The 19,348-nt window shown below is 51.1% G+C and overlaps 6 protein-coding genes across 6 annotated transcripts; 5 read left to right on the top strand and 1 right to left on the bottom strand.

The window, feature by feature from the left end:
- Positions 1-617: 617 nt before the first annotated feature.
- Positions 618-1,818, top strand: POX_a01468 (uncharacterized protein; the record flags this gene model as incomplete). Its single annotated transcript, XM_050110396.1, has 2 exons — positions 618-1,644; positions 1,712-1,818. The coding sequence occupies 2 exons, from the start codon at positions 618-620 to the stop codon at positions 1,816-1,818; spliced, it is 1,134 nt and encodes a 377-aa protein (XP_049974164.1).
- A 1,041-nt stretch (positions 1,819-2,859) lies between these two features.
- Positions 2,860-4,270, top strand: POX_a01467 (Cell differentiation protein rcd1; the record flags this gene model as incomplete). The annotated part of the gene is made up of 4 exons (XM_050110395.1): positions 2,860-3,343; positions 3,399-3,572; positions 3,653-4,028; positions 4,096-4,270. 4 exons carry the CDS (start codon positions 2,860-2,862, stop codon positions 4,268-4,270), a joined length of 1,209 nt encoding a protein of 402 aa, XP_049974163.1.
- Positions 4,271-5,351: 1,081 nt separating this feature from the next.
- POX_a01466 (uncharacterized protein) lies at positions 5,352-8,260 on the top strand (the record flags this gene model as incomplete). Its single annotated transcript, XM_050110394.1, has 5 exons — positions 5,352-5,525; positions 5,668-5,765; positions 5,836-6,055; positions 6,123-6,950; positions 7,010-8,260. The coding sequence occupies 5 exons, from the start codon at positions 5,352-5,354 to the stop codon at positions 8,258-8,260; spliced, it is 2,571 nt and encodes an 856-aa protein (XP_049974162.1).
- A 3,847-nt stretch (positions 8,261-12,107) lies between these two features.
- On the bottom strand, positions 12,108-12,320 carry POX_a01465 (uncharacterized protein; the record flags this gene model as incomplete). Its single annotated transcript, XM_050110393.1, has 1 exon — positions 12,108-12,320. One exon carries the CDS (start codon positions 12,318-12,320, stop codon positions 12,108-12,110), a length of 213 nt encoding a protein of 70 aa, XP_049974161.1.
- A 5,129-nt stretch (positions 12,321-17,449) lies between these two features.
- POX_a01464 (uncharacterized protein) lies at positions 17,450-17,744 on the top strand (the record flags this gene model as incomplete). Its single annotated transcript, XM_050110392.1, has 2 exons — positions 17,450-17,572; positions 17,661-17,744. 2 exons carry the CDS (start codon positions 17,450-17,452, stop codon positions 17,742-17,744), a joined length of 207 nt encoding a protein of 68 aa, XP_049974160.1.
- A 1,244-nt stretch (positions 17,745-18,988) lies between these two features.
- POX_a01463 (uncharacterized protein) lies at positions 18,989-19,255 on the top strand (the record flags this gene model as incomplete). The annotated part of the gene is made up of 1 exon (XM_050110391.1): positions 18,989-19,255. The coding sequence occupies one exon, from the start codon at positions 18,989-18,991 to the stop codon at positions 19,253-19,255; it is 267 nt and encodes an 88-aa protein (XP_049974159.1).
- Between the last annotated feature and the right edge of the window lie 93 nt (positions 19,256-19,348).

Genomic DNA, 19,348 nt, shown 5'->3' with positions numbered 1-19,348 from the left:
AGCCTGCCCGAAGATCCTTCGGGGGAGTATTTCGTACCTGTGCACAACTGCACACCACCATCAGAGATGGGTCTGCTGGTCGTCAGGCCTCAGACGCTAGTCAAAATCAAGATGGCAAACCCGGGAAATCCAGCCCGTCTCTCAGATCGTAGAGCAAGGAGAAATCGTATTCCGATCTGGTGGTCATTGGCTGGTCAAAATTCGGGTGGTTGGGTAGACGCTTGTTGCTAGACAATGAGGAGGCTGGGGATAGAATCAACCTGCCCAGCAACGCCATCCCGTCCACTGGCCGTGTTTGCTTTTCCCCTCTCCTTCGCTGTGCTCTGTACATTTTTTTTTCCTTCGCTCACATTCCATCTCTCGCTTTCTCATATCATTTATCATTTTGAGCACATTGTAACACACATTCGTCGTGCTTCGTGACAGTCGTGATTGACTGGGGTGTACCTAGTAGCCCACTACGAGTATACCTACTCATCCAGGACCCCACCTTGACTGAAAGTACATCACAGTCAACCGCGTTGTCAACCTGTGAGACCTCGAGACTCTCTTCCTCGACACTGCCCACATTCCTCGACGAGAAGTCTACTTTGACGACGCAGGATCATTCTTGAGCGATGCGGTCCTCATCCAAAGCCTCGGTCCCGGCGACACTTGCCGTCCTCCTTCATCTTGTTCCCATTGCGACCGCATGGCCATTCGCCTTTGGCGCCAACCTCTTTGAGAGATCAACATGTGCTAATCCTTGCGGATGGGCTGGTCAGATCTGCTGTAGTGCCAGCCAAGCTTGCGCTACCAACGCCGCCAACCAAGCAGTGTGCATGGATTCGGGCAGCGGCGGTTCATGGGAATACTTTACGACCACCATTATCGTGACTGAGGTGGACCGGTCAACAATGACATCCGTGTACAGCAGCTATGTGCAGGGCCCGGCGCCGACAGCGACGGCAACGGGAACCTGTAAACTTGAACTGGGCGAGTCCACTTGCGGGCCGATCTGCTGTGATGCCGCTCAGGAATGTGTGAATGGCGAGTGTATCACGGCCAGTTCGTCAGTCGCAGTGACGGGCGCCGAGGCCACCCCGGGCGTTCGAGCCACCACCAGCGGTGAGAGCACCGTGACTCAGACAGTCGTTCCGACCACCACGCAAGGGTTCATCGCCCCCGTCGGCACCGACGGCGCAGAATTGATCGGGGTGAAGGCGGCCGGCAGTAGTGGTCTGAGCGGCGGTGCGATTGCCGGCATTGTCATCGGTTCAATCGTCGGTGCCATTCTGCTCCTGCTACTCTGTGGGTGTATATGTTTCAAGGGTGCACTGGAAGGTCTGCTTGCAGCCTTGGGTCTTCGCAAACGCCGCAGACGCGAAACCACCGTCGTTGAAGAGCGCTATTCCCACCACTCCCATGGCAGTCGGCCTCCGCCGGCCAGACGCACCTGGTTTGGTGCAAAGCCCGGAGCTGCCGGTACCGAGAGCGAAGTGAGCGAGAAAAAGTCCAAATTCAGCTGGGCCAAGATTGCCATTGTTCTTGGAGCTCTGGCACTGTGTCTAGGACTGAAGCGTCGCAAGGACCAGGACGACGATGATGATAAGACGGACTACACCTATCCCAGCTCATATTACTATTACTCAGACTATACTCGGAGTAAGTTCCTTTTTCCCTTGATTTCTTACCCCGCTTTGGGATGGCATCTAATAATCTGAACAGGCAGTGAAAGTTCTGGAGGACGAACGAGAGACACACGGCAATCCCGCCGCTCTCGGAGAAGCTCGCGACGCTGAGAAGGATCCATTGGACAGGGGGGGACGCCTGATCTGAAAATCCAATGGCAGGGTTCCAATTTGCCAAATTCTCTTATCCAAAGTTGAACACGCGCTATTTATGCATGGGAATGGCGCAGGCGGGCGATGTTGACATGATTTTGTTACCATATCATGATGATTGATGTACTATTACGACCGATACATGTTTTATGATGATATACTCTTCACATTTGATACGCGTACTGAGGCTGCAATTATCGGTAGCCTTTGTTATTCTTGAAGTCTTGAGTTTACCCATGGAATTGCGTTACCACCAGGCGATATGGACTGATGCAACACATGCCCATCGATCTTCAGACGCATACATGGATTGTCCTAGTCATTAAGTCTATGTCTACTAAGTTTCCGATGTCCTCAGATGTCATTCCCTTGACCTGGAAAAAGTAGGCATATACGTGTAGAGAGAGCACCTACATTGATGAGGAGGATATGAAAGTCTAGCACAATTGAAATACATACAAAGGTCAGGGATCACCTCGGTATTCTCCGCTCGTTGGGCGGGTTGATCAGCCGTAAGGCACGACGATGAAATTAGGCGTCCACAACTCCCTATAGTCCACAATCTGTGTGGTGATGGGCTGCTTTTCAAGGTTTTGACCCCGTCACTCTACGGATTTAGTGAAAATATCTCTCTCCCTCGGCCAGTTGTCTGCGTACTGTGAGGCCTCCGACGGTGATTGTCTGCCGTAAATTTGGAGAAGGGTGACTATAGCCGCAGATCGCATATCCCGCCGCTTCAATCACACACAAACGCTAAGTGGACCTTACTCGCCCGGTGATTTCTCCCCGCCTTTCCGACCCGAACTTCTCTCCCTCCTCATCTCCCTCCCTCTTTACCATCCATCGCCCTATTATCCGCCCTGTATCTCACCGCAACAAGCAATCAATGACCCTTGAGCAGAGGCAACGCTGCTGACATCGTTTCTGTCACAATCAAACCGCGCACATCTCGTTCTTGGCGCTGTGGTCCGACCGCCGCCCCCCCAATCCTTTCGGAGTCTTACGAAACCTGACCTCCGAGTCATCGCCGCTCGCCATGCTACAAGCGCAGAGCCAGCACGTCTTTTCCCATCAGCACCAGTACCCTCAGGCTGATCCGACATGGCTGCAACACCAGCAGCAACAGCAACAGCAGCAGCAGCAACAGCACCATCAGGCGCAGCCACATCCCCAGCATCAGCATCAGCAGCAACATGCTTCTCTAGTCGCTCAACAGCATGCCCAAGTACAAGCCGCCGCTGCCGCGGCGCAACAACAGCAGCACTATAGCCGACTGGCAATGACTGGCAACGGCGCTTCCAATCCTGTCCAAAATGCTGGGGGCGTTGGCAACATGGGCGGTGAAGGTCTTGCGAATGCTGTCTCGGTCATGGATGGCGGTATCAGCGAGGAGAACCGAAAGGTCTTCATCTGGGTTGCGGAACTGCTGGACCCCGCTCGTCGAGAGGCGGCCTTGATGGAACTAAGCAAGAAGCGAGAGCAGGTTCCCGAGTTGGCCCTGGTCATTTGGCACTCTTTCGGTATGTCTCTCTTGGCTGTTCAGAGTCGACCTAGGCTCCGACCGTGACTAACTAGTGGACGTCATTCTCACAGGTGTGATGACTGCTCTTCTGCAGGAGATCATCTCTGTGTATCCGCTTCTGAACCCCTCACAGTTGACGGCGGCGGCATCAAACCGAGTTTGCAATGCGCTGGCGCTTCTTCAGTGCGTCGCATCCCACAACGAGACACGAACCCTTTTCCTGAATGGTAAGCGAATTCCTCGCCCCAATGCCGAATATGGCAGGCCCGAAAGGCCTCGCTAACGCCTTCATCTCCGACCTGTCTAGCGCACATCCCTTTGTTCCTCTACCCTTTCTTGAACACGACTTCGAAGTCGCGGCCATTTGAGTACCTCCGCCTTACATCCTTGGGCGTGATTGGCGCATTGGTGAAGAATGATTCTTCAGATGTGATCAACTTCCTGCTCACCACTGAAATTATCCCACTGTGTCTTCGTATCATGGAGACCGGGTCAGAATTAAGCAAAACAGTCGCAATTTTCATTGTGCAGAAAATTCTGCTCGATGACATTGGTCTCGCGTATATCTGCGCCACCTATGAGCGATTTTATGCTGTGGGGACCGTCCTCAGCAATATGGTCACCCAGTTGGTCGAACAGCAGACAGTCCGGCTCCTCAAGCACGTCGTGCGCTGTTTCCTTCGGTAAGTGTCTTTTTCTTTGGTTGGGACCACCTGTACCACCGGTCGTCTGCTGACAGCTTCGAAACAGCCTTAGTGACAACAGCCGGGCTCGTGAGGCATTGCGGCAATGTCTCCCTGAACCTCTCCGAGATGCAACCTTCTCCTCTGTCCTCCGCGACGATGCAGCTACCAAGCGCTGCCTTGCTCAGCTGCTCATCAACTTATCAGACAATGTCTCTGATGGGGCCTCGGCGGCCATGTAAAACACGAAAACGCTTTCTATTTCTGCGCGGGATATCCTTCTTGTTCACACGTCACGATATGCATGGGATAGGTTTCAGGCGAGTATCGGTCACACACATATACAGGCGCAAAAAGTTCATGGTCAATCTGTACCCGATTGATACAGCAAGACCAGTCGCCGCGTGCTCGGTGCAGGTTGATTAATCTTGGCTTTTCTCCAATTTTGCTTGATTTGCTGCGCATTGTTTTTCTTTTTCCTGGGGCTCTTTCTCTCTCTGTGGGATTTGTTTGATTTTGATTTTGATAGGAGGATCCTCATGTATTCGTACGTCGTTCATGCCTCTTCTTGCATTTGGTTTTCGTCCTCCCTTGATTCATGATTTTTGTCTCAGCAACTTTCATCCTTGATCTTCATTGTGGCGCTAACACTCGGGTGGCGTGGAGGGGTTCACATTGGCGCTGTCGTTGCATTACTCTCGTCCCTTGACGGCCCTGCTAACTATTGCTCTATGAGATAGACATTTGAGCCCGAGATACCATGAATTAGTCTATTTCTGTTTTGCTTTCTTCCTTCAAGTTTTGTTGCGTTCACTTTTTTTTTTCTTTTGTTTTCCCCTGTATATTGGTGCACAAAATGTATTTTGTCATTATTGAGATTGATTATTATTCAAGAGTGGAGGTCTCGGAAGAAATGAAATTTCCATCGTGAAGTCAAAGCATATCCATCTTGTAAGAAGAGACACACCCACATATGTTCCCCCCTAATCTTTGCATGTCAACATCTTCGCGCCCATTGGCCTGCATCACCAGTTAGCATTGACTTTCTCGCAAACGCGCCGGTCACGTGTCACGTGACGTAACTGTCTCGACGCGCTTCCCGCATTGCCCTCCTCCCTCGTCGCCTCTTACACAGATAAGGGAAAAAAAAGAAAGTCGACTCACGCCGTACCTGACTGTCGTCGCAATTTGTTCTTTTTTCTTTCCATTTGCAAGATTACTCGCACTCAAATCAGCACACTCGAAGTCTTTGCCCATCACCTACCCATCCCTCGCTGATTATTTTCTGCTGAATACTCGGCCCTACGGCCCTGTCCCGCCGCGATGGGACCGCGAAAGCGCAGCCGCTCGGAAGCCATCGATGTCTCTGAAGAGCAGAGCAACGAAGCACCCGGTCTGCTTCAGCGCCTTCGGAGTAGCTGGCAATTTGCTAATGTTATGCAATACATCCACATATTTGGCAAGCTCATGAAGATTGACGAGGACTTCGGCATCGAGGTATGTGGAAATCGGCCTTTGATCGACGCGCAACCCGACAAGAACGAGATGCGTGTCGCTTTATCTCTCGCTCGATTGCCTGGCTTTAATATCACGTTCTCTCGTAAGTTCACTTGAAGCTAATTTTAGTATTGATACCCAGGATCTCGAGGATGAGTGCCTCAAGCCCGAACCTTCCTACGAGTTGCTCGAAATCGGACTGTGCTTGCTCAAATGGGTGTCGTCGCACCGTGGCTTAACGTGAGTGAAATCTCGCTGGGATGTTTCCGGGTATTTGAGGGTCGCAGGATCTGACGATCTTTCTTTACAGATTTGAGAATTTCGACGAGTACACTAGACGCCAATACAATGCGAAAGCTCCGCATCTGACCAACCCGTTCGGCTATGAAGACATGCCCCTTCGGTTTTTGGACTTTGATATCTTCACCAAACTCAGTGTCTTGCAGCAGTTGTCTGTGTGGACTTTTTGGAACCCGGATCGCATCCGTGAAAAAATGCCCGAGAAGAAGGATTCGGAGCAGTTGGAGTGGGTAAGTTTGTGGAGCGCAAGTCGAATGAGCACTTTTGAATTGGCCGTGAATGTTGACTTGACCTTAGCGCATTGAAGAATTTGGGTATGACCATGACGGGCGATCCTACTATGTCCTTGACGACAACCGACTTTATCGCCGAACAGACCCTCCTATCCCTGCGCCGCAACGACCTAAGAAAAAGCCAAAATCCAGAACCTCACGTGGATCCCGTGCTTCGAAGCGATTCTCCGCCGCGGGTGCCGATGAGCAGTCCGAAACGGAGCAGCTTAATGGGAATGAGGTCGACGTCTTCCCTAACTTCAAATGGGAATGCGTCGCCGTGACCCTTCCCGAATACAACGCATTCCTGGATACCATTCGCAAAAGTAAGGATGCGGATGACAAGTATTTGCGCAGTCAAATTGAGGAGCACATTCTCCCCTTGCTGGAGAAGGCAGAGGAGGCTCAACAACGCAAACGGATCAAGCGAGAGAAGGAGCTGCAGCAAATGCAAATGCTTGCTGGGGCCAAGCGATCTAGCCGACTGGCTGCCAAGGAAGAAAAAGAGCGTGCTGATCGCGAAGCCGCCGAGGCAGCTCGCAAGAGGGAAGCTGACTTGGCCGAGGCTCGAAAGGAGCAGGCTCGGCAGAAGCAGATGGAACATGAGCGCAAGTCCAGAATGATGACTCGCGAGCAACGGATCAAAGATCGCGAGCACAAGCGCATCTTGCATGAGGCCGAACTCGAGCGCCTGGCCACCGAACAGGAGAAGCTCGAGCGTGGGGAGGGTCGAGTCTCTGCTCGGCACCTCAAGGCGGAGATGGAGCGGTCGCAGAAGAACCTGGCAGCCCTCACCGAGGAAGATGAGTGGATCTTTGACTGTTCAGGTTGCGGTATCCACGGCGAGAACCTGGTAAGTTTTTTGAAACTCTAGGTTAGATAGTTCCATGCGATACTAATATGTGAATTTAGGACGACGGAAGCCACAGCGTCGCATGCGAGAAATGTAACGTGTGGCAACACAGTAACTGCCTTGGAATTAAGAAGGAAGATGCCGAAAAGGACGACTTCCATTTCATCTGCGCCGACTGCAAGCAGAAAGAAGAGGAAGCTAATCGGCCCAAACTTCCACCCTTGAAGTTCCGAGTCAGCACGACCCCTTCGCCGTCGGGGACAATGAAAGAGACCCGACCGGAGGAGGAACGGCAGATAATGTCTTCCCCAACGAAACAAAGCCACGATGCTTTGTCTCGGATTCAAGATGAATCACATGGAAGGCTTGATTCTCAGCCTGGTCTCCCCTCGCTTTCAGCTCAGAATCCATCCTTCATGCAGGGACAGCAACAATTCCACATCCCCTCCTCGCCTCAACGTCTCCCCCGGCCTAGAGCTGACTCTAATCTACCCTCATCGAGCCCTCCACGGCCACCCTTCTCGCCCTCAAAGGGTTCCAACGGATCTGCTCAGTTGTCACCCATCAAATCCTCTCTCTTCGAAACTGGCTCTGGCTCGCATGCCTTGCCCCCGATGCAGCCCGGGCATCATCTTCCCTCTCTTGGGTCTTTCCAGTCCGGTCGGCCCTCGTCTTCCCCGTCTGGATATGGTCCGGCGACAAATCATCCGTCGATGTCTCCCTCGCAGGGAAACCACGATGTAGGGCCTCTCGCGGGTGTTCCGTCGGGCAGCTTGGCAACTGGGCCTGGACAGCGGTCGTCGTTCGACAGCTACGCCACGCCCCGACCGCAATCTGGGTATGGTGGTGGAAACCACGCCATGTCCAGCAATTACCCTTCGTTCTCGTCCACGGCCACTCCAAACGGGAACAATTCTTCTCCTCCTCGTAGCTCGCATGGGATGGGCATGTCCGGAATCAGCCCAACCAAGCAATCTCCTCGGCCCATCACTGCAGGCGGGATGGCCGGGGCACCTGTGCTGCCTCCGATCCGCAGGTTAGAGCCGAGCCCCAAATTGATGGGCCGAAGCTCGCCCGACGCGCCCATCCCAGCTCCCATTAAGTGCATGACACCCGAGCAGGAGGAGCGTCGTCAACGAGAAAATGCTGCCTTTGGCCATGGACAAGCATTTTCGGTCACCGGCCAAGCCCACCCGATGTCGTCTCCCTCCCTGAATCGAATTCCGCCATTGGGTCCTGCTGCCCTTGCTCAGCAGCATCCTGAGATGATGTCGCCATCAAGAAATGGAGGAGATGGCGGGCGGACATAGACCTTTACATCATTCAGAAGAAAGATGTCTTCAAAAGGGTGAGCCCAGCTGGATCCAAAAATTCCCCAAGACGACTTTGTTGTGTCACCAAGTGTGTTTTCTCGGGTGACGTTGATTTTGGCTTTGGGTCGATCGCTGGTGGACAGGATCAACGCACGAATTGTGTGAGTCCGGAGTTGTTTTCCCCGTCGCGCCTCGGCTCTCGATGATCGGATCCACATGAAGACAGCATACAAGCAATTTCACGAACTCGACCATGCGAACTGAGAAGTGACGATAGAAGATAAGACGGAGCATGATGGACTGGTGTCACGTCCATCTATTCCGTACGCTGTAATTCCTTGGTCACTGCTGGTGAAACGGGGCAAGCAGGAGCTGGAAATGCCTTTTGTAACACCATTGATTCGTCTCATTTTCCAGGAGACAATTATGCTTGTTTCTAATGATCTTGCTTCATGCTGTATTCCATGTTTATTTTTTATTTTTTCATTCATTCCAACCTGGCTGGAATTGCATTGGGGTGGGTTAGGCATTTGGGCGTTTGAGAGGGAGGTCTTGTGAAGGTGTTTTCCACACCAGATGGTGTGTTATCAGGACTGTTTACTCTTTAGCTTTTTCATGGAAGCAGCTTTGATCACCTTTCGAGTGCTATGAGATTTCTTGAGATTTCTTTCTTGACTCTTTGTATTCGCGATCGGTGTTGTGTCTGATTGAGTGACCATTGAGTTGAGTGTGATCCACCGGTCCTGGCGACCGTTTAGTGTGTAATGGCGTCCATCCGTTCTACTACGAAGTATAGATTAAGATGAAATAGTCTCAATACATTATTCTCTTCCGCTTTGAGATTCTTTGAATTCAATGCTGACTCTGATCGTTTCAAACAATCATATTCAATGGCTCACCATCTTTTTTTCTTTAATTTGCATATTCGGACTATTCAGAGGGACTGTATTGTGCTTAATGTATGGTCCGCGCGACACAAGCCCGTATCCCGCCATCCTGCCGGCCACCGGCAGGGGAAGGAGACACAATACAGCTTTACTGAGCGACCTTGAACTTAGTCAATACTACATTGACGGCCCATCATAGAGCTTTATCCGCGACTTCACAAAAGTACAAGACCACACATGAACTACCTTGTTATCACAAGACACAAAAACCAACACCTCACACTCACTCCTTTAGGAGGCCAAAAAAAAAGGGAACGTGTCAAGCTCGAGACGGGAACAATCTTAGTACCCTGATTTATAGGCAAGCTCTCTCGTCCACACCGAGTACCTCAGCATCGACCCTATTGGCTCAACTCGGTTGCTAGTTAATGTTTCCAGGAACTCACTTGATTTAATTCCTAGGTAGGAATATATCGGGAGCATAATAGATCAGGCAGTTGTATCTTGAAACCAGACATTGTCTCATCACGCATGTCCGACTGTCATACAGCGATCCTTTTAGGGAAGAGCCCCCCCCCCCCCCCCCCCCCCCTGATCCTCATCGCATGAGACTAATGTGAAGCGCCGTTTTTCTGCCATAAGATAAAAAAAATCAAGCAAAAAAACCAAAAAAATTAACGATTCCTGTAAGCTGACTAGTGTAGTCAAAGGTGCTCCCCCCTCGCTTTTTCCATCTTCCTCACGTTCCAGTCGACCCCCTTTTAATTGATGTTAGTTGATTTCTCCCTTTCCAGCCATCATCTCGGCCACAGATCCTATGACTTTTTCTCTTTTCTGTGTGTGTGTGTGTCAGCACTAGGAAAAATTTGTTCGGATTAGTCATTGGATAGAAGGGGGCTATGATGTACTATTGATTTGACAATGGTTTGAATACTGGTCTTCCTATGCCTATTTGCTTGGGGACGTCAAGTAGTCGTGGAGCCTGGTAGCCGCCTTCCTCGTAAAATAGTAAGTTCTTTTCAGTGGATACCATTCTGTGTGCAAAATTGCTAGAGACCTGTCCTATTTACACATTTCTGATCTGTATGACTATAAGCTTCGTAGTTGTGCAAGTTGGAGTGTTTCTGCTTTATTGTGATGTATATTTCCCTAGCTACATGCCTCTTGTCTCCATCTTGGTCTCTACCATTATGGCTTCCTCGCGAATCGATGCCCGAAAGGCCCATAGATAAGATATTCTTTCCTCCTTGTGCAATCTATTAGCCTCCAGCTACCTCCTAGTTGCTCGGGACCTCCTAGTCATAAGCATAATTTAGTATCGCATGGCAGACACCAAATACCAACACTAAATCGATCCGGCTGCTCTCCCGTAGCCCTTATACCCTTTCAAAATCAACAAGAGAATCAAGAGTATCCCGTTGCGAGCCACCCGCAGGCAGTTAAGTCTGATAACAGGGACTTGTGTTGGTCGCATCTCTAGCAAGGGTGACCAAAGCTCCACTTTATATACTTATGCACTATATAGTATACACTGTATACTATACAGTGTACATCCCCCGGTAGCGCAAGTAGGAGGCTCTGTTATAGTCATGCAATTGATCAAAGTGGGTGAATCTCCAGAACCAGACAACTCCCCCCCTGCTGGTCTTTTTTTCCAAAATGTTCACTCTTCCTCTTAAGATCCCCCGTACTTTTTAGAGCAAACAGGTACTTTTGGACCGATAAGACCTGGGGAGCCCTCCTCTACTCATGAAGTGGGTAGGATGTGCGGGTCCCCAAAAACATCGCTCGAGCTCCTTGATCATTTCATGTTGGCAGATTGCAATAGGTAGTAAGTAACTAAGTACAGTACGTTACTCTCACGAGTCCCGGGGATGAGCAGGGTTAGTCTGAAGCCATCATTATCAACAAGAAGCCCCACAACTAACTCTTGGTACTAGCCGTCTATGCTGCCGTTGATTTCCGAACCTAACTACAGTAGTACCTGCATATGATATAATATATACGAATGTGCTATTCACTGAGATCCTCTTCTCGAGGTGTACCGATCTGTTTTACCGTTGGATCTCGCACGGTCGTGGATCGGCTAATTTTCCACGCAAATGAGGCCCGCAGTCGGCCACGATGCGGATGGTTCTTGTCTTTGTTTTGGGGGGGGGGGGGGGGGGGGGGAGTGCTGTATACTTTACTTTTGAATCTCCCGGATTGTCTGCTCGGTTCTTGTGTTTTTTTTTTGGGCTTTCTTCTATTTCCATGGAGTATGTATCGGAATCCCCGGTGGATTGTGTCCAAAGGATGTTATACGTTTACCCGGATTCGGGAAAGAAGGATGGAAAAAAAAAGGGGGAAGGGACTCCAAGCTGGTAGACAACCATCTTCCGTCACTGTTGAATGCTGCAAGGTTCCAGCGTTTGTTCGGCTGGGTGTTTAAGATTGAGACGAGCCGTAGATCACAACGCCGGGCCGCAAGTGTGATTCGTGGGAAAAAGAAGCGGCCAAGTGGATGAGTGCCGGACAATCGTGTGGAGAGGGAGTTCTGTATCTTTGAAGCTAGCGGGTTCTGGAGATGATCTTTGGGCTCTGGGGCTCTTGTCCGAAGACCGAGCAACACCGAGAGGGTCGACAGGAGACGCGTGACGACGGCGGGGAACATGCAGTCGATCGGACCTCTTGTGAGTTGTGTGTCTGGCTCTGGTTCCTTGGACTCGGACCCGAGAGCGTCAGATAGTATCATGGAGAGGATAGACACACAGACACATAGACACGCTCAGAGAGGGTGTGTGTGTATGTGTCTGTGTCTGAAGCATCGTGGGCGGAGAGAAGTGGATCTCGTATACTTCGGGGGTTTCCAAGACTGGACCAAATGACGGAGCCGCAATTCAGGAGCAGCAATCTCCGAAACTCCGACCCCATCGCACGGTCCATTGTGAATGATCTACTTGGGTTGTGATGGTCGGTCACTCACTCTCTATCTCTTTCTTTCTTTCTCTCTGTTTTTCTGCTGCCTGTCCCGCTGCTTCTTTGCCCTTATAGGGTGATAAATCCCGAGAAATCAAAACCATGGCCTCCCCATCGGCGAATTCCAACCTCTCGAGAGCTCTCGAACCCTCGAGGACCCCTTTCCTTTCCAATCTCGATCTCCAGTGAGCCCACGCAAGGTTAAAGTTCATAACCAAAACTCAAACCATCTGGTGCGTCGGTGTCTCCGCATCTGTCAACCGGATGCCATCCGAACTGGTCATGCTGTCAGCAGGGTCTTTGCAATAGACTCCTACTGTTCCTCACCACCAAGAGTTCAACTCGACTCTGTTACGTTTCTTGTCGTTTGAGAGAGCTGACCAGAGTCTTCTGCTGGGGAACAGTCATCACCCGTGAGTCTTTGCGAATGTGGAGGTGGGAGTATGTGATGAAGTCAGTGCCATCAAAGTCGCAACTCACTATTGACCGATCCGCTCCACTTGGATCGGATTTTTCATCTCCTGTGCTCCACAAATTGTCGGTCCAGGCCGCAGGGTGACGGTCTGGCCACGGCATGTGCCGGTGCCACTGACTACGAGAACTGACGTTGAGTATGTTCTGCGTCGCACGGCTCCCGCAAAGGACTACTTCTTGGTTCGGCTCGGTTCAGGCTGTTGTACCAACAAGGTTAATATCCAACACACAGTCATATCCGTTCAATAATTATCCTGTGATATGGGACGGGCATTCGCCAGCGCTCAAGGCGTTTGGCGCTGATGACCCCCTTTTGGGCAAGCGTGCCCGTCCGGGAAATTTTTCATCACAGTGACCTTCTCATCTATTTTCTCGTTCTCCACATGGTAGAGGCTTGATGAAAATCGTCAGTCACTGCACTGAAAGATTGACGGTATGAACTGCCCGTGAGTCTGGACCTTTTGCTTTTTGCGAGCTTTTTGGAGCGTATGATTCTGGATGAGTTGGAAGGTAGACAGGCGGTAAATTGTCTGTCGATGAGACAACAGGGTCACGGTTCTCATCCTTGATGCCGGCAGTTGACCAGCAACCTCTGCTTGGCGCTCCTACACTGTAATCTCTCTCTCTCTCTCTCTCTCTTTCTGTGGCTCCTCCTGAGAGTGTGTGACAATTCAGCTTCACGTGAGCTTGTCTCGGAGAACGGGCGAGATCAAGACGGAAATGGTCTCGGTCTTTTTGGGAGATTGAGACCAAGCTGTTGCGTGTAACGTCACCGAGAGAATTGGGACGCCAGCCTAGGCCCACTAGTGTAGACGTAAGCTTCTTTCTCTCACTCAATCCCCATTCTGTGGAAAGGGAGGCCCATGCTCGAAGGGATCATTCTAAGAACGACGGAGATATTTCTCTCATGACCAAAAATAAAAGGGTCTCGAGATTCGCAAACTCATCCAGCGGAGCGAAATTTGATCGACGACAAGTTCCATCACATCCCGTCTGCGCCCATGAGTGTTAGACTGAAGGGTACAGGAAGGAGTCCACGCATGGATGATGGTTCCATCACGGAGTTTGGAGACGGCGTTTTCTATTTTTGGTCAAGTTCGCCAGACACATGACCAGACGGCGATGCACCCCAGTCTGGAGGGGGAGGGGGAGCACTTATGACAGACGGCTCGGCTCCACTCGAGTCGCAGCACATACATTAGACTGTTTGAAAGAGAGCATCCGGGCTAAGACGGGTTTGGATAATTTGTCATGGTGGTACTTGGCAAGATACTTGGACAGAGGGGGGAGGAGAGCAGAGCAGGACCTAGTACGCTGTACTTTTAAGATTCGGATAGTGGTTTACATGGTCGTACATTTTTTTTAAAAAAAAACAAAAAGAAAAGAAAAAACACGTGTAGTAGATACTACCACGGAACTGAACACAGGATTGCCCACCAGGGCGACCTCGAGATCCCCTGATTTCCTCTCTTTTCTTGACACCAACGGTGGGAGAGTAAGCTTCTCGATAGTGGTGGCGCGGTGGCACTTACAGGGTAGTAATGTCATGGTTAGTCCAAATCTCCATGTTGCCCGACAGGGAAGCGACAGGTCAAGGCAAATTGCCAGCATTCCCGGCAGTTTGGTCAGCGTGCGCAAGAGATAGAGCGATGACAGGGAGGGAGGTGCGGCTTTATTCGCCTGCTGCAGGGTACGACAGTTTGTAAGCTACAAGGTAGGTAGTTTCCGGGATGGACGGTGCGCTCCTTTTTTTTCTTCTCTCTCTGTCTGTCTCTCTTGTGCTGAGTAGACACTGCTGAATTATCAGGATTTCCGCGGGCTCGGGATCGATAGATAGGGTCATCATTTCAGAGACCAATGTGCAGCGGCCTTTAGTCAGGACACGACGTGCTTCGTCCCACTTCTCGTCCAGCAGATATCCATGTGGTACACCACTCAAGTGACTTGACAAAACAATGCCTTGGGGGAGGCGCTTTTTCTCTGGAAAAAACAAACCGGGAATAAATCACCACGTGGGACGACCGCGTGGGAGAATCAAAGAAAGAGTGTACTCCCTCGAGCGAGGTTATCGGGGATTCGGGGACCAGACATGGTCAGTTCGTCTGTGGAGGGCCAGGAAAGGAAACCAGATGGATGGGGTAGGGGTCAGACTGGATAGACACAGCTTGTTGTTGGTGATTGCGATACCAGGATTCAACTATAGTTCTCCACGATCCATGTAAATGATCCGCCCGAGAATGATCGACAAAGGAGATTTGGTCCCCTCGATTCGCTGGTTCAGAAGGCTTGATTGTATGCGCAGCAAAAAATTTCTCATTGGTCATCGCGGAGAAAGAGGGCATCTCCTATATCCGCGATATGGGCGCAGAACCTAACCTACACCGCGAATGAGGGCTTCGGCCACTATATGCGGTGGGAGAGAAGTGGAGAGAGAGAGAGGTCAAACATTGACAGGGGGTCAATCTACACCCCGGTCGTGGGATCCTTTTAGGAAAACTCGAGAGGTGCTCTGCCCCTGTCAACTCGGGGGAAAAATTAAAAAAAAAAAAATAAAAAGAAAATGGTGCGGCTGTAAGATAACATGTGGCTGATCGGCCCATAAAACGCGGCCAATGATGAAAGTCGGCTACTGTTGGAAGTTACGAATGACTCTCGAGGCAGTCAGTGTCGATCCGTCGATCCAGAAACGTTTTTCTGGTTGCCTTTCTCAATCTGATGCCGATGTGCAAATTTACTGATTGTGCTCCATCCTACTCTCAAGTCATGTCTGTCGGCGACCATTGCTCCCCGGTCTGGGCATGTTTCTGTGAGAGACTTCATCTTTGCTGAGAGTTGGGTGGCTAGGTGGCAGAGCCATGCCTGCATATTCTGGACTCACAGGAGCGGTCTGAAAGACAGTAGAACATAAGCCCGTGCTTGGAGTGATGCTTCTCTGAGGAGCCCGAATCGATTTCACTGTGCTTTGGGAAGAGTTGGTCCACACTGGTACAGACCAGGGGCCCATGTGGATGAGCAGGCTACCAGAAAAGGTGAAGAAGAAAGCGTTACAAGGGCTCTGGGCTCGAAAGATCCCACTCTCAAATCAACAGAAGACTGTCATTCGGGCAGATAACAAGAAAAGCTCGATAGCTGGTGCATCCTGTGTCTCCCTACGGATGAAGGAGTGTGTAATCTTTCATTTGCTGATCTCTCAAAGATGCCGGGCATCACTTCAGCCGTAATCCCCATATCTAGTGTTTCTCCTGAAATGATGAAATGTCCAAGCGCGCGTGGCCGACTGGGTCGATCTGGAGATTCTCACCGACCTTCTTCTAATCCCTGTGCAGTATCGACCGTGAATTGATCAACATGACTCTCCGCGCATGACTCAATTCATGAAGATACGTAGCTAGTGCTCCCAGCACCTTGCCCAACTCTCGCGTGGCGCTGATCTTCAGTCGCATCACGAAGACTCTTTTCTGAGCCAACTCGACACGCACGTGGCGAACGTGACCAGATCCGGATACCCAATTTTGGATACTGGCAACAAGATCAGCAAGTCCTCGCGTTCTTCTCCCCGGATGTTCGTTGTGCAAGGGTCAGGAATTGGATCCAGAGACAGGGTAAAATGTTCGCAGAAGAGGACATGCCAGATATCTTTAGAAACTTTTCGCCGGATTAGGTATACAGAGAACCTCCTTGAAACACCAGGGGGGGGGGGACTCTTTGGGTGTGCTCAATCTGAGCAAAACCTGAAAATACTAGATGGCGGAGTCATCAGACAAGGAAACTTCTCAAGGAGAAGGTGAAGGTTTGCCGTCACGCCGCACATTTCTTGCCAGGATCCATGCCCTGCTGTTGACAAGTTGTGGCTCGATGCCACGAGGGCTCTGGAAACCCAAGGAGAATCCGGCCTGAGAGAGAGTTCCTGCAGGTGGGCGCTGTCCGAACTCGTGGCTGTCTGTCTCTCTCCGAATTAGGGAAAAGGAGATGGTAGGGACATGGTTGATCCTCCACTTGGCTCAGAGGGCCTGAGCCTCTCCCCCCCCCCCCCCCCCCCCCCCCCGGAGATCTCTCCCCGACCCAAAGTTACTGGTTTTTTATCTAGACCCAAGCCTGAAGTGTGGAGCCCTCTCTGACATCGTTCAACGAAGCTTCTTTCACGTAAGACGAGCGCCATCGAGGAGTCTGGGGAAATAGTATTTGTCACTTTCGTGCGTTGCATCCATCTTCCCCGTTGAGTGGAGGGGTAGAGTTCTGACCGAAAGGCCATCCTATGAGATACCCAGTAGACAGGAGTCAAGCGAGGATCAGACCGTCTTTCTCTCCCTGCCTTCTTTGGCTCGTCATGACCGGGCAACCACGCGGTTGACGCACGGCTCGGATTTTAGCGTTCAGCCTTGCCAGTTTTGTCTCCCACATGGCAGTCGACCCGTGTCGCGCATTCACCTAGTCTGGTCATGAATATAAGCCACCAAAGCTGGGTATTGCTGGAACCTATGAGATACGGTGGATGTGGTCGACCTTCATGGATTCAAAAGAAAAAAAAAGGTAATTGGAAAATGGAACCAAAAAAAGAAAAGAAAAGGAAGAAGAGCTTCATGGCAAAAACGTGGCGAAGGCGTTCCTGCGTCGGCCTTCGGGGAGCAAGAAGGAGACCACCAACGACTGCACGGGCCCAGGCCCTTGCAGAAGCACCACGAGAATCATGAGGGATATTTTATTCAAACGCAAAGCGTGTCCTCTCCACGGCTGACAGACAGATAGTCAAATTGAGATCAGAAAAGGCTCTGCAAAGATACTGTTCCGGGAGCCTGGTATAGTGTGATTTCGGGGAAGCAGCCTGAAGCTGCAATTACGAGAGGAGACGGATTCCATTTCGAATAAAATGAAGCACCAGAGTGAACACACTGCAGTCAGGACTGCCACCTCCACCAAGGTTCTTACCAAATACCCCAACGGCCATCGTACAGGTGACGACTACCTTTCGGGCACGAGGGTGTCTGCACACGTGCGCCAAAGCTCATGCCGCCAAGCTGACAAGTTGTGTAAATTCAATTGTGCGCAAGTGAGAAAAAGTGCTAATTGCTACCCAGTAGAAAAATGAAGTCGGTGCCCACGGGGCGCGGCAATCTCCGCTCTTGACTGCTCCGGACAGCATCCTCTTGAGCCCTAAAGTCTAGGGGCCGAAACCTTGTCGGCAGTGCTCCGCGATGATCACCGCGACAGGGCCCAAAATGGTCACCTCCAGTTTCCCAAGCGAAGGACCGAATGATAATGGCCCGGGTCCGGCCAATCAACGGGGCGCAGACTGGAGATTTGACTGTCAAACTGTCGTACTACTCCAACCGTCATGACTTGATTCGCAAATGGAAAAGCGGGTCCATGATCGCTGAACCATCACGGTCTTAAGCCTTTTTTTTGATCTGAGATGGACCGAAAGAGAGGATAGGTCGAGCTACGCCCATGCACTCCCCCATTACGCGGTGCGCACTACTGGCAGTGCGCAGTGACAACGACTGGAGGAACTGTCCTTGTACTGAGTGCTCCACCACTGACCCAGGAGAACCGGCACTTGAGAGCCGACTAGTCCATTTCCGGCAAGCTGTCAAGTCGCTAGGCCAGTCCAGCCTGACCGGAAAAGATACCCTGACTTCCGCTGTCCAATCATTTTATCCGTGGCGCCAAACCCATCAAGCGTTTTTCTGATGGCGGCTGAGCGGAGATGCCGTTGGGACGATCCTCTCAGCGCACCGACCAAAGGCCCACCTCTTCGACCTTGACATGCCAAGCACCTCAATGAAGTCCCTCTCAGATGGTCAGCCCGCTTGCTTGACCCGTGTCGATCACGAGAGTGGGTCTCTACTCTATGCCCAGTGTCTCTGAATCTCTTCGAAATACTCGAGGTCTCGCCCAGAAGGGTAGCACAGAGGGGTCGAGGGGAGACCCGCCAAGCTCTCCCCGACATTGGACTTTGACTCGCAGGGAGACATGTTTTTTTTACATGTTCCCCCTCCCTCCCTCTCTCTCTCTCTTATTGGTCTGTTCACGAGGACTCTGTATAAATCATTTTCTCATTTCTGGCCTGGGGAGAGAAAAACCCGTCCAATCACGGCCCCTGGTAGGTTCCCGCGACCAACTCTCGACCTACTCATCAATCAATTGAGGCAGCTCGGCTAGCCTTGATCATGCGAACCATGATCGTCCCTTATGCGTATGTAATCAGTAGACTATTGTTCACCATCTCCCGAGGGGGTTGATTCCTAACCAACAATGCTGGCACGCTCAACGTAAGCGATGATATGGTGCGTTCCAACGGCTTTGTGGAGACGGATGCCTTGGCGGTTAGTGGGCGTCTCACGACTTTTGGGGGAGGAATTCACCCTCGGTGAGAACTTTCATCAAGACTGGTTCTCCTCTCTTCAGAATGGTCCACTTCTCTTCGAGGACAGGAAGTTATCTTTCTGGCTCGGTTGGGCGGGTTCTTGTCGATGTGACAGACATTGTCATGTTATGCAAACTGAGCTCGGGCCACGCCGGCACTATTGCGATCTTTGAATTGCCAGGGTGGGATAACCCCCACATTGACGGTGGACTCTCGCTATGCTCTATGATCTTTTGCCTGGAACTCTTGCGGACATCTGATCGACGAAGGGTACAGAGTACCCTAGGACACAACGATGAGACCAAATAGAAGAAGATCTGGAAAAGAAAGCAACAAATCCTGGGACTCAGGTCTGCAGCCATACTACTGCATTGGGAAACTTGCATGTTCAAAATGCACCAC

Source organism: Penicillium oxalicum, chromosome I, assembly GCF_001723175.1.
Source record: "Penicillium oxalicum strain HP7-1 chromosome I, whole genome shotgun sequence".
In the NCBI taxonomy this organism is placed as follows: Eukaryota; Fungi; Ascomycota; class Eurotiomycetes; order Eurotiales; family Aspergillaceae; genus Penicillium; species Penicillium oxalicum.
The sequence above is the reverse complement of the archived record's forward strand: the minus strand, read 5'-3'. Positions and strand labels throughout refer to the sequence as shown.